At 38.6% G+C, this 13,029-nt stretch overlaps 1 protein-coding gene and 2 non-coding genes across 3 annotated transcripts in view; 2 read left to right on the top strand and 1 right to left on the bottom strand.

Annotated features, from left to right (window-relative positions):
* Positions 1-1,527: 1,527 nt before the first annotated feature.
* The window catches only part of SUCLA2 (succinate-CoA ligase ADP-forming subunit beta), a 35,584-nt gene continuing 24,082 nt past the window's right edge, over positions 1,528-13,029 (bottom strand). Inside the window, exons 7-11 of the mRNA XM_049778800.1 lie at positions 7,788-7,949; positions 7,538-7,680; positions 6,429-6,549; positions 3,914-4,002; positions 1,528-2,270 (exon numbers count right to left, since the gene is read on the bottom strand). Of these exons, the coding sequence (XP_049634757.1) occupies positions 2,196-2,270; positions 3,914-4,002; positions 6,429-6,549; positions 7,538-7,680; positions 7,788-7,949 (590 nt within the window). The 3' untranslated portion in view covers positions 1,528-2,195. The remainder of the gene's footprint in view (positions 2,271-3,913; positions 4,003-6,428; positions 6,550-7,537; positions 7,681-7,787; positions 7,950-13,029) is intronic.
* On the top strand, positions 2,508-2,614 carry LOC126016885 (U6 spliceosomal RNA). The gene has a single exon (XR_007498570.1). It is a non-coding gene; the product is annotated as a U6 spliceosomal RNA (small nuclear RNA).
* LOC126016492 (small nucleolar RNA SNORA51) lies at positions 5,805-5,937 on the top strand. The gene has a single exon (XR_007498288.1). It is a non-coding gene; the product is annotated as a small nucleolar RNA SNORA51 (small nucleolar RNA).

Genomic DNA, 13,029 nt, shown 5'->3' on the forward strand with positions numbered 1-13,029 from the left:
CCCCAGAGCCTGCCAGGGTCGATTTCAAAGAACAGAGATAGGAGTAACTCCTGAGCACTGGCAGGTGTGACCCAAAAAAACCAATAAAAGAAAAAGAGCTAAGGAAATTGAGGTACATTGAAATTTAGAAACCTGTCTAACAGTTTTCAGAGTGGATCAAGACTCAAACTTGACGATCTACTTTCAAATTTAGTCACCATGGGGCCAGAGAGATAGCATGGAGGTAGGGTGTTTGCTTTGCATGCAGAAGAATAGTGGTTCAAATTCTGGCATCCCATATGGTCCCCCGAGCCTGCCAGGAGTGATTTCTGAGCATAGAGCCAGGAGTAACCCCTGAGCACTGCCAGGTGTGATCCCCCCCCCCCCCAAAAAAAAAAATTTAGTCACCATGCTGTATTTCCTCATAGAATATATACCTGACCATATATATTTTTTTGTTTTTGTTTTTTTGGGTCACACCCGGCGGTGCTCAGGGTTTACTCCTGGCTGTCTGCTCAGAAATAGCTCCTGGCAGGCACGGGGGATCATATGGGACACCGGGATTCCAACCAACCACCTTTGGTCCTGGATGGCTGCTTGCAAGGCAAACGCCGCTGTGCTATCTCTCCGGGCCCGCCTGTCCATATTTTAAAAACATTAAAATAGGTAGAAGTCCTCAAATTCACATATGGTTACATAGTTTTAGTTTAAAATTATTTCCTTATTGGTATTTAAGCTATATATGGTATTGGTATATATATATATATATATATACACACACACACACACACCAATACCATATATTGGTATTTAAGTATATATGTTATGAACACTATTAATAGCTGATTACCAATGCTGGTCTATGAACAAAAAGTTTTTCTTTTGCATATAAGTATAAAATATGTGTAACCAGTGAAAGACATGTAACTCAGAATGGTCTCAAAAAAATATTTTAAATATATATGTGTAATTATACATACATGTACACATATATTCAAACAAAAAAGGACTTTTTTTAGACAATTATGGCACATAATTGGCTGGCACATACATAAACATAATTCAAGTGAAATACTTCAGTTTTTTTTTTAAGAAGGAAAAAAATGAATAACTTTACTAAAGAGGAATAGCTGGGCAATGACAATTATATTTAAAAAGACTACAGTCATGACAAGGTTTGGTTTACTTAGCTTTGCAGTTAAGTTCTTAATATTTAATGCCATGCCCCTAATCTATTAGTAACTTCTGTAGAGGTATCTAAAATAATGGTGAAAATATCACCTTCCCTGTATTTACTAGAAAATTTAAAAACAACTAATCCAGATCACATTGGGAGATTTTTATTAACTTAAAAATAACATTATTTTGGGCCCAAAGAGATAGCACAGCGGCGTTTGCCTTGCAAGCAGCCAATCCAGGACCAAAGGTGGTTGGTTCGAATCCGGTGTCCCATATGGTCCCCCGTGCCTGCCAGGAGCTATTTCTGAGCAGACAGCCAGGAGTAAACCCTGAGCACCGCCGGGTGTGGCCCCAAAACCAAAAAAAACAAACAAACAAAAAATAACATTATTTTGTCTGTTAAGTTACTGTAAATACAACTTTATTTGATACAAATCTACAGGTTCTTCTTAGTACCACAGGATCATGATATTTAAATTTATCAGTGTTTTGCCATAATTAAAACCATGTTCAAATAATTAACAAATAAATTCACTAGAATACTTAAAAGAATAATCTGGGGAGTGTTTGAAAGCTCTTTGTAAATAGTGATTAATATAATTAGATGTTTGATGTTTAGAATAAAACACTATTTATATAAAACACTAGTACATTGCTCTACTAATGAAGTTAGTTATTATTAAAACTAAAGAATAAAGCTTCATTTTATATTTTTTATTATTTTATTCATAGGACTCATAAATGAAGAATGCTGTATCCAACAATAACAAACTGCATATTGCAAGTGACATTCTGTGGAAGTGAAAAAAGAAAGCTGGAACAAAAGAAAATAGTTATCTACCATTCATATTTTTTTATATAAAGTCTGTTATGAACAGTAGAATTAAATGCAGATGAAATGCTTTAAAAAGGTTTTGTGCATACGAGCAATTACAGTCTCCACATATTAAGGGGAAAGGAACAATAATAATACAGAACACAGTATTTGAACAATTACAGCATACTTAACTCCTTGAACCATATATCAATTTCTCTAATCAGATTGGCAGCTGAAATTTCACATCCACCTGGGCTTGCTTGGCTAGGGTCACTATCTCAGAGAGCTTCACAACCTAAAAGAAAAGACAAAAATCTTTTTATTTTCACAAAAAAAACACAGAATTGTCAGCATAAAATTAATGCATGTCTAATCTCTTTTCATTTCAAATAAATAAACAGGGAGATAAATCCTTGAGAAGACTTGGTGGAAGAATCCTGGCACTTTGGGTAAGTAGGGATACACAGTTATAGTCATAATACAAGTAAAAATATTGTATTAATGTAAAAAAATTAATTTAAAAAGTTTTTAAGTGCTCGCTTCGGTAGCACATATACTAAAATTGGAACGATACAGAGAAGATTAGCATAGCCCCTGTGCAAGGATGACACGCAAATTCGTGAAGCATTCCATATTTTTAGACTTTTACCCCAGTTTATTACTTTTCTCTTCTTCAAACAAAACCATGCAACTTGAACTAGCTAGTCCTGCCTCCCAATTAGAGGGGGAAATAAGGGAGGCACCAAGACCAAACAGGTGCAAGACTACTATGTAGTAGGATAGGTACATAGGGGACCACATATTTTAGCAGCCCTGGGGGTGAGGGAAGAGGATATGGGAGATAGGACAAAAACGGAGGTGTAGGGAGGACAATTTGGTGATGGGAATCCCCCCTGATTTTATGTAAATATTTACCTAAAATATTATTGTCAACAATATGTAAGCCACTATGATCAAAATAAAAATTATATTAAAAAAAGTTTTTAAATAAATATATTTTGATTATGCTGGCATTATAAATCACTACACATCATAAGTATTTACTAAAGACTAATCAGTTCTGCCTCTCTCCATAATATAAGTCAATACTTTCTAATTATATATAAATTTAAAATATACTTACATAATTGTAACTTAAAAATAGTAACAGTATTCACTAAAATTGCTACTCGTGTGTGTGTGTGTGTGTGTGTGTGTGTGTATGTGTGTGTGTGTGTGTGTGTCTATGTATATAGATTTGGGGAACCCACACATATATCCAGAAGTGCTCTGGGCTTACTCCTGGTTCTGTGCTAAAGAGTGGGTTCCAGATACTATATGGGGTACTGGGGATTGAAGCCAAATTGGTTGTGTGCAAGGCAAGTGTTCTATCCACTGTACTATCTCTTACTGAAAAACACTTTGTACTATGGGGTATCTAATAAGACAGTACAAACATATATTCCATACCTTGATTATTTCTACATATGCATTCATATATAAATTTTAATATACATTTGATTTAAATATGATACTACATATATGCAACACTAACAAATGATAATATATATAAAATGATATCATTTGAGATTTACTTGAAAATAGTCTTAGATGAGACTAGGGAAATATCTCAATGTGATATAGCACTTGTGTATTCAAAGTCTTGAATTTGTTCATAATGCCATGTATAAGCCAAGTCGGCCCGAGCTCTCCCACAGGTGAACCCAGAGGATCCAAAGCACTGTCCCAGGCTAAACTCTGTTAGGAGTGACCACAGGCCCAAGTACTGCTGGGTATGGTCCCTACAAAATATATATCAAAACAATCATAGGTGATGTGACAAAAGAAATAATTTGGCTGAAACACTTATTAACAATATTAGTTGGCTTATTTTATAATCTATATATTTATAAATCTTTTAAAACTTCGCAAAGTTTTCCTTAGATTAAGTCTGTTTACCATTTTAGCAGCCTCATCCAAGTCATCACAAGCAAGAATTTTAAGTCCACTATCTGCTATCAGTGCCTTAGCATCATCAACTTGTGTACCTGGAGGTGGTTAATGAAAAAAGAAATATAAAGATTTATTAAATATTTGTACAAAGGCGGGGCCGGGTAAGTGGCGCTGGAGGTAAGGTGTCTGCCTTGCAAGCGCTAGCATAGGACGGACCGCGGTTCGATCCCCCGGCGTCCCATATGGTCCCCCCTAAGCCAGGAGCGATTTCTGAGCGCATAGCCAGGAGTAACCCCTGAGCGTCAAACGGGTGTGGCCCAAAAACCAAAAAAAAAAAAAAAAAAAAATTTGTACAAAGGCATTTAAAATGTTTCACAATCCATTACAAATATGAAATCCCAGCATTTAGTTTCACAGTTTAATGCACTAAATCAAAGAAAACTCTGAGCTTATACAAGTATATTTATGTATACATTAAATAACTTAATATAAGTATTATTATAAATATATAAATACAAGTATATTAAAGTATATAAATAACAACATAAGAATTTTGCCTTGCTGTCTGCCTGTGCTTCTGAATCCCTGAAGATTTCCTCAGAGGCCTAGGGAGCGCACCCCCAAAAAACTGTGTTTTGAAGCCGCCCAGTAAGTACATTCTGGCTGCAGGGGTCGCTGTCCAATAAACTAAGGTCTCTGGCCTGTGGAGGCTCCGCCCTGCTGTGCCTCTGTTCACTCTGAGGACTTCAAGCAGAGATCAACAGATGGGATTACATTAAACTGAGAAGCTTCTGCACCTCAAAAGAAATAGTGCCCAGGATACAAGAGTCACCCACCAAGTGGGAGAAACTATTCACCCAACACCCTTCAGATAAGGGGCTAATATCCAAAATATATAGGGCACTGACAGAACTTTACAAGAAAAAAACATCTAATCCCATCAAAAAAATGGGGAGAAGAAATGAACAGACACTTTGATAAAAAAGAAATACAAATGGCCAAAAGGCACATGAAAAAATGCTCCACATCACTAATCATCAGGGAGATGCAAATCAAAACAACGATGAGATACCACCTCACACCACAGAGATTGGTGCACATCACAAACAATGAGAACAGTAAGTGTTGGCGGGGATATGGAGAGAAAGGAACTCTTATCCACTGCTGGTGGATATGCCAACCTCTATGGAAAGTGATATGGAGATTCCTCCAAAATCTGGAAATTGAGCTCCCATTCGACCCAGCTATTCCACTCCTAAGGATATACCCTAAGAACACAAGAATACAATACAAAAACCCCTTCCTCACACCTATATTTATTGCAGCACTATTCACAATAGCCAGGCTCTGGAAACAACCAAGAGGCCCTTCAACAGACGAATGGCTAAAGAAACTATGGTACATATACACAATGGAATATTATGCAGCCGTCAGGAAAGATGAAGTCATGAAATTTTCCTATACCTGGATGTACATGGAATCTACCATGCTGAGTGAAATAAGTCAGAGGGAGAGAAAGATGCAGAATAGTCTCACTCATCTATGGGTTTTAAGAAAAATAAAAGTCATTTTTGTAACAATCCTCAGAGACAATGAAAGGAGGGCTGGAACACCAGCTCACTTCATGAAGCTCACCACAAAGAGTGGTGAATATGCTATAGAAATAACTACACAGAGAACTACCATAATCATGTGAATGAATGAGGGAATGGTAAAGCCTGTCTGGAGTACAGGTGGGGGTGGGGTGGGATGGAGGGAGATTTGGGACATAAGTGGTGGGAATGTTGCACTGGTGAAGGGGGGGGGTTCTTTACATGACTGAAACCTAATCACAATCATTTATGTAATCAAGCTGTTTAAATAAAGGAAAAAATGAAGAAGAAAAAAAAAAAGATAAGGCCTCCCATTGCTTACCACAGGCTGTGTTCTTTACACTGACTGTATAGAAAGAGGAGGTACAGTAAATGCTTCCCATATACACCTCAAACCAGGTCCTTTGCCTGGTCTGTATTGTGAATGGGGGGACAAAAAAAAAAAAAAAGAATTTTGCCTTATAATATCCATGATAATTCGGGCAAGGCAGAATTCAAGACAAATAACAAGTAAAAATAAGTATCAAAAAACACCAAGTGCACCTATGAACAATTTTAATCAGTGTTAGAAATACTTTTTAAAATCCACATTTTTAACATTTATCCTTTAATATACTTTCATTAACAAATACAGTTATGGGCGAGAAATATAGTACAAAGGCCATTACATATGGTCATTCCTGACTTGAATCCCCAGCACTATACTTGGTGCCATGACCACCAAAGGTTAATTCCATTGCACAAAGCCTGGAATTGTTTCTATGCACCTCTGATATGGCCCCAAAATTCTAAACTAAAGTAAAAAAAAAAAATTTTTAATGACAGTTATTTGAAAACTCTATTTTAAATGAAGTAAACTCCTAGAACTTATAAACTTATAAAGAACAAGAATTTATGAAATACTGATGCAAAATACCATTTACACTCACCTTGTAACCGTACCACAATAGGTATCTTAATGTCCAGATCCTTTACTGCCATAACTATACCCTGTGCAATAACATCACACCGCATGATTCCTCCAAAAATGTTGACCAAAATAGCCAGTACCTAATAAAATAAATGTTTTTGGTAGATTAAAATATTATGAGTATTTTGTCATCCCTCATGATGACATGATGAAATGATTTCCCCATATCAAGTTAAAGCATAACGTCAAGGATCTACCTTAAAGGTAGAATACATGTCTTTGGCATATTGAGATCTGAGTTTGATCCCGGGCATCAGGAAAGGAGAAAAAGAGTATATTACAAATGGTCAAGATTTAGATCTTTCTTTTTTGATTTTGTTTTTGGGGCACACCCGCTGGCACTCAGGGATTACTCCTGGCTATGCACTCAGAAATCGCTCCTGGTTGGCTCAGGGAACCATATGGGATGCCAGGATCCGAATCACTGTCAGTCCTGGATCAGCTGCTTGCAAGGCAAATGCCCTACCGCTGTGCTATCTCTCCAGCCCCATAAATCTTTCCTAAATTTAATTATTTCTTCACTTATTTCTATCATTTCAAACATCGTTTTTCATAAGCCAAGCTTCAAAATTATTCAGATTCAGAATCAGGAAGATTGCACAAAGTAAGAGTACATGCCTTACACATGCCCATCCCAGTAGCACATAATGCCAGAGCACAAAATAAAACAGAATATTGCCCTAGGAATCCCAAGCACCACTGGGTGAAGTCCAGTCCAGGCACCGTGGAACCCAAGCAAACCTGCACCCTCAGGTTTTGGAATCAACCAAACAGCCAGTTGGACAAGAAAAAAAATCTAATTAATTAGCAGACCAGGGGCTAGAGCTATAGCACATCAGATAGGGTGTTTGCCTTGCACAGGGTTTGATTGGGTTGTATCCCTGTTATCCCATAAGGTCCACCAAGCCTGCCAAGACTATTTCTGAGCACAGAGCCCAGAGTAACCCCTGAGCACTGTCAGGTGTAGCCCCAAAAACAAAAACAACAACAAAAGCAGCAGATCATATTTACTAATTAATCAAGTTACTTATTGCCATTCCAATTCTAAAACATAAGCCTTCAACTTACCTTTTTATCTGAAGTGATGAGTTTAAATGCTTCTGTTACCTGATGAACTGTGGCACCACCACCAACATCAAGAAAGTTGGCAGGAGTACCTCCATGAAGTTTTATTATATCCATTGTGGCCATAGCCAAACCAGCACCATTTACTATCAAGAAGGAAAAATTATTTTTATAAGCAACCAGCAAAAAGAATATAAATTAATCTTAGTCAATGCCATCTTAGCCAACTAGTCAAACATGAAACATGCAGTACCTAGACAACCTATATTTCCATCTAGGCCAATGTAATTGAGATCTGCCTTAGCTGCATCTTTGTCCCTTTCATCTTCCTGGGTCCAGTCCTGCAGATCAAAAATTTTCTTCTGGCGATAAGCTGAATTAGAATCAAAATTGATCTTTGCGTCCATACATAGCACTTTGAAAAAAAGGAAAAGTGATTTTAATTTCAAGAGACAAAATAAATCATCTTTAATCACATTCTTTAAGGGAGATATAGATTTTACTACTGATATTTCCATTTATGTTCACACTTCAATCTGTTTTTATAAAATACTATTTGGGGGGCCTGAGAGATAGCACAGTGGTAGGGCATTTGCCTCGTGCGCAGCTGACTGAAACGAATCCGGGTTCAATTCCTGGTATCCTATTTTGGTCCCCCGAGCCTGCCAGTGGTGATTTCCTTTTTTTTTTTTTTTTTTTTTTTTTTTTGGTGGGGGTGGGGGGCAGCACTCAGGGGCTACTCCTGGCTCTATGCTCAGAAATCGCTCCTGGCAGGCTAGGGGACCATATGGGATGCCAGGATTCGAACCATCAACCTTCTGCATGAAAGGTAAATGCTTTACCTCTATGCTATCTCTCCACCCCTGCCAGTGGCGATTTCTAAGCACAGAGCCAGGAATAACCTCTGAGAGTCACCGGTTATGAACCAAAAACCAAAAAAAAAAAAAAAATCCATTTCAGTATTACATCATCAAAGTCACTGGCTCTACATCCATCCTAAACAATATAAAAGAGACCTACCCTCAACCCCCATTCCAAAAAAAACCCTCCAAAACTTTTTCAGGTTTTCATTAACAAGAATTCCTGTCTATGTTCCTAACTAATTTCTTCTTAGGTCCTTGATTCCGTAATTTATTCTTACTAAAGCGTCTCACATATTCTAAAAATCAGTATGAGTGGCATAATCTGGTGACAGAAACAGAACACATTAGTCAGAGCTGAGACAAGCACCTTTATTTTGGGGGGAGAAGGGGCAGTGAGGGAAGAATCTAACAAGCAGTATTCAGGAGATAACAAGGGTTTCTCTGGCAATTCTCAGTCAACCAGGCCTGTTATTCAGTGTGAGGGTCTGAGGATGCAGTGCCAGGGATTCCTGGGCCCACCCCAGTAATGCTTAGGGAATGTGGTACTGAGGATATAACAGAGGTCTGCTGCACTTAAACCTGTTCTTTTATTTGGTAGAGGGGAACCCACACCCGGCAGTGCTCAGGATTTACTCCGGGCTCTGCACTCTTGGCTGGCTCGGAGGACCATATGGGATGCCGAAGATCATCAAACCTGGGTCGGCCACATGCAAGGCAAACTCCTTCCCCATTGTGCTACTGCTCCAGCCCCCAATGCCTGTTTTCTTTACCCCTGTACAATCTCTTAACTTACTTCCTGACAGATAATTAGCATATTGGGCAGTTAATGGGGTAAATCTCTGAACTAGACACAAATATTTACAAGATATTCAAAGGAACATGTGGAATTAGAATGACAGCCTCAAAAATCTGAGCACAATTACCCAAACAGAAAGCTAGTATCTCCTCCAAAACAGGCTTGATGGGTAAGTTCCATGGGTCAAGAAAATACTAAGGGCTGGAGCAATACAATTCAATGGATAGGGTGTTTGCCTTGCAATTGGCCAGCCTGGTTCAATCCCTGGGCTCCCATATGGTCCCCCAAAGCCCTTCAGGGGTCCCCCCAAGCCCTCCAGGAGTAATTTCAGAGTGCAGAACCAGGAATAACCAATGAGCACCACTAGGTGTAGCCCCAAAACTAAAAAAAAAAAAAAAAAAATACTTTGAAAAGTAAGGGAGATGAGAAACTTTTCCACTTACCTACTCTAGATGTTTTCTTTCCTATTCAAAAGATTCATTTAAAACATTCTGTAATCTCAGCCTCTTTACTCCTTCTCAGAGGAAAAACAGTACATTACATCTAATAAATCTAGATATTACTAAACTAGACATGTATGGTTCAGTTCAATCTTTTCCTCTCTTGGGAGACTTCCAGAGAGAGTAAGCATTTCCAACTGCTATTCCTGGGGTATATTCGAGCACTGAATGATCTGTCCTGTTAGAGTCTAGTGCGTTCACTGTGTACAGTAGTTTATTATCATCTTATGCCTAAAGTGCCATGGCAGCACCAGGCATAGGAGTGTCAATATCCTTCCAACATTATCCATAAGTCTTTCTCCTCCCTTCTTCCCCTACTTCTCAATTCTATTGTCATTATCGAGTATTTTCCATTGGGCACTGTCTAGCATCTGTATTGATACATTTGAAACTTAATACTCAATCTACTTAAGTTTGTAACTACATTGTCTATATCTGTCTAAAGCCTCTATTCAAAAGATAGAAAAGAGAATGTGAGGGGCCGGAGCAATAGTACACCCGTTGCCTTGCACACTGCTCATCCAGGACAGAACTGGGTTCAATTTCCGCATCTCTGAGCCTGCCAGGAGCTATTTCTGAGTGCAGAGACAGGAGTAAACCCTGAGCACTGCCAGATGTAGCCCAAAAACACACACACAAAAAAGAGAATTTGAGGGTGTGACATGCTCAATAAAGTATATGCCTCACATGTATAAAGCACTGGGCTCAATACCTAGCATGGTCCTCCACACACACATGCACACAACTTTTTAAAAATTGTATGAAAAATGAAGACATTTTGAGAACCCAAGCTTGAACTCACCATCAAATAAAATCTGTTTTTTTTTCTGGTCCCCGTTGTTTTCGTTACCTTGTCTTTGGACTACAGCTATAGCTTTCTATAGCTTTCAATCTCCTCTTACACTAATATTGACAATATTTCCTACCAAAAATACTATTATCACAACAGTGTCATATTTAACATGTTTTACAACTGATACTTGGACTCACAACCCTTCTTCATCACTATGTGTACCTGCAAAAGTCATTTAACCTCTTAATAACTCAAGTTTTCTCACCTACAACATAAGGAAAGTAGTTGTACCTACCTAACAGAATTGCTATAAATATTAAATAAATTAAAGGAGTCCATAAATGTAAAGTGCTTCCAACAGTGTCTGGAACATCTGCTGTTTTTGCTAGGTAAGCAGAAGAAGAAAAATAACACACATATTTTAGGTCCCGGATATATAATTACAGGACTTAATTTCTGGGTGTGCTCCTCAAAGCAAACAACAACAAAAAAAAACATTTTAATTTGGGGTGGAAGCTGAACCATATTCAGCAGTGCTCAGGGGTTATTCCCAGATCTGTACCCAGGAGTTTGTCCTGGTGGAGTCTGGAGAACTCTGTAGTGCCACAAACTGACCCAGGCTTCTTGCATGAGCTCCAGCCTAATGCATGTACTCTCTCTCCAACCTCAAAAATATATATACTCTGGAGAAAAAAATTACTCTAATAAACCAAAATATCAAGTATCTCTTCTGCATAGTCAAATTTTGAAATTATGAATACTGAAAGCTCTGAAAATAAACTAAAGCAAAGTGGAAATGCTGAAATGTTGAAATTTTTAAAGTGAGAAAAATTAATGGAATAGAAGTAAAACATATGAATGAGAAACAAAATCATTATCTATATACCAGCAATTAAAGATCCATATATAAACTAAATATGAAAATAGCAGAAAAGATCTCATACAAAATATATCACTATACATAAATGAAAAATATATAATACCTATATAAAGAAAGTAAATTTATACATATGCACTTCATTAACATACCAAAATTAATTCTGAAATATAGCAAAATAATTTAAAAGATTGCCTAGCAATAGAAGTCAGTAATCTGGGCTGGAGAGATAGCACAGCTGTAGGGCATTTTGCCTTGCATCAAGCCGATCCAGGACAGATGGTGGTTAGAATTCTGGCATCCCCACATGGTCCCCCATGCCTGCCAGAAGCGATTTCTGAGTAGAGCCAGGAGTAACCCCTGAATGCCATCGGGTGTGACCAAAAAAAAAAAAGGGGGGAAGAGAGGGGGCCAGAGAGATGGCACAGCAGTAGGGCATTTGCCTTGTATGATGAAGACCCAGGAGGTACCCGGTTTGATTCCTGGTACCCACATGGTCCCCCATGCCTGCCAGAAGCGATTTCTGAGTAGAGCCAGGAGTAACCCCTGAATGCCATCGGGTGTGACCAAAAAAAAAAAAGGGGGGAAGAGAGGGGGCCAGAGAGATGGCACAGCAGTAGGGCATTTGCCTTGTATGATGAAGACCCAGGAGGTACCCGGTTTGATTCCTGGTACCCATATGGTCCCCCAGCCTTCCAGGGGTGATTTCTTTTTTTTTTTTTTTTTTTTTTTTTTGGTTTTTGGGCCACACCCGGCAGTGCTCAGGGGTTACTCCTGGCTGTCTGCTCAGAAATAGCTCCTGGCAGGCACGGGGGACCATATGGGACACCAGGATTCGAACCAACCACCTTTGGTCCTAGATGGGCTGCTTGCAAGGCAAACGCCGCTGTGCTATCTCTCCGGGCCCCCAGGGGTGATTTCTGAGTGCAGAGCCAGGAATGGCTCCTGAGCATCACTGGGTATGGTCCAAAAATCAATCAAATAACTAATCACTCAATAAATAAATAAAGCTTAAAAAAAAAGAAGTAATCAGCCATCCAATTATCTATTGCAGAAACAAGGGCACAAGGAATGGATGACCTTCTCCACACATGAAAAAGAGCATGTGCACATTTGCATATAGAAATATCAAGTCTTCTAGGGTGAGGCTTAATTGCTTTTATGCAATTTTTCACTTCATTTCATAAAAAATCAAGTCATGGGCCACAGAGATAGCATGGAGGTAGGGCATTTGCCTTGCATGCAGAAGGATGGTGGTTCAAATCCTGGCATCTCATATGGTCCCCTGAGCCTGCCAGGAGTGATTTCTGAGTACAAAGCCAGAAGTAACCCCTGAGTGTTGCCGGGTGTGACCCAAAAAACCAAACAAACAAAATAAGATCAAGGCATGAAGAAACACAAGTCTAGAAGAGTAAATAGATAAGAACTGCCTCCCTAAAAAAGTAAATACTTCACCTATTGTCCAAGTTCAGAAGTATTAATGGCCCAAAAATGGAAAAAAATCATTCATAGAATTAGATGAAAAATAATGAGGGGATATAAAAAATTAATAAGGACAGGATCAATCAATAAAGACAATTGGGACACTTGCCTTACACATGGTCAAACCAGGTTCAGTCCCTACCATCTCTCATGATTCTTTGAGCCCATAAGGAGTAAACCCTAG

Source organism: Suncus etruscus, chromosome 8, assembly GCF_024139225.1.
Source record: "Suncus etruscus isolate mSunEtr1 chromosome 8, mSunEtr1.pri.cur, whole genome shotgun sequence".
Classification (NCBI taxonomy): Eukaryota; Metazoa; Chordata; class Mammalia; order Eulipotyphla; family Soricidae; genus Suncus; species Suncus etruscus.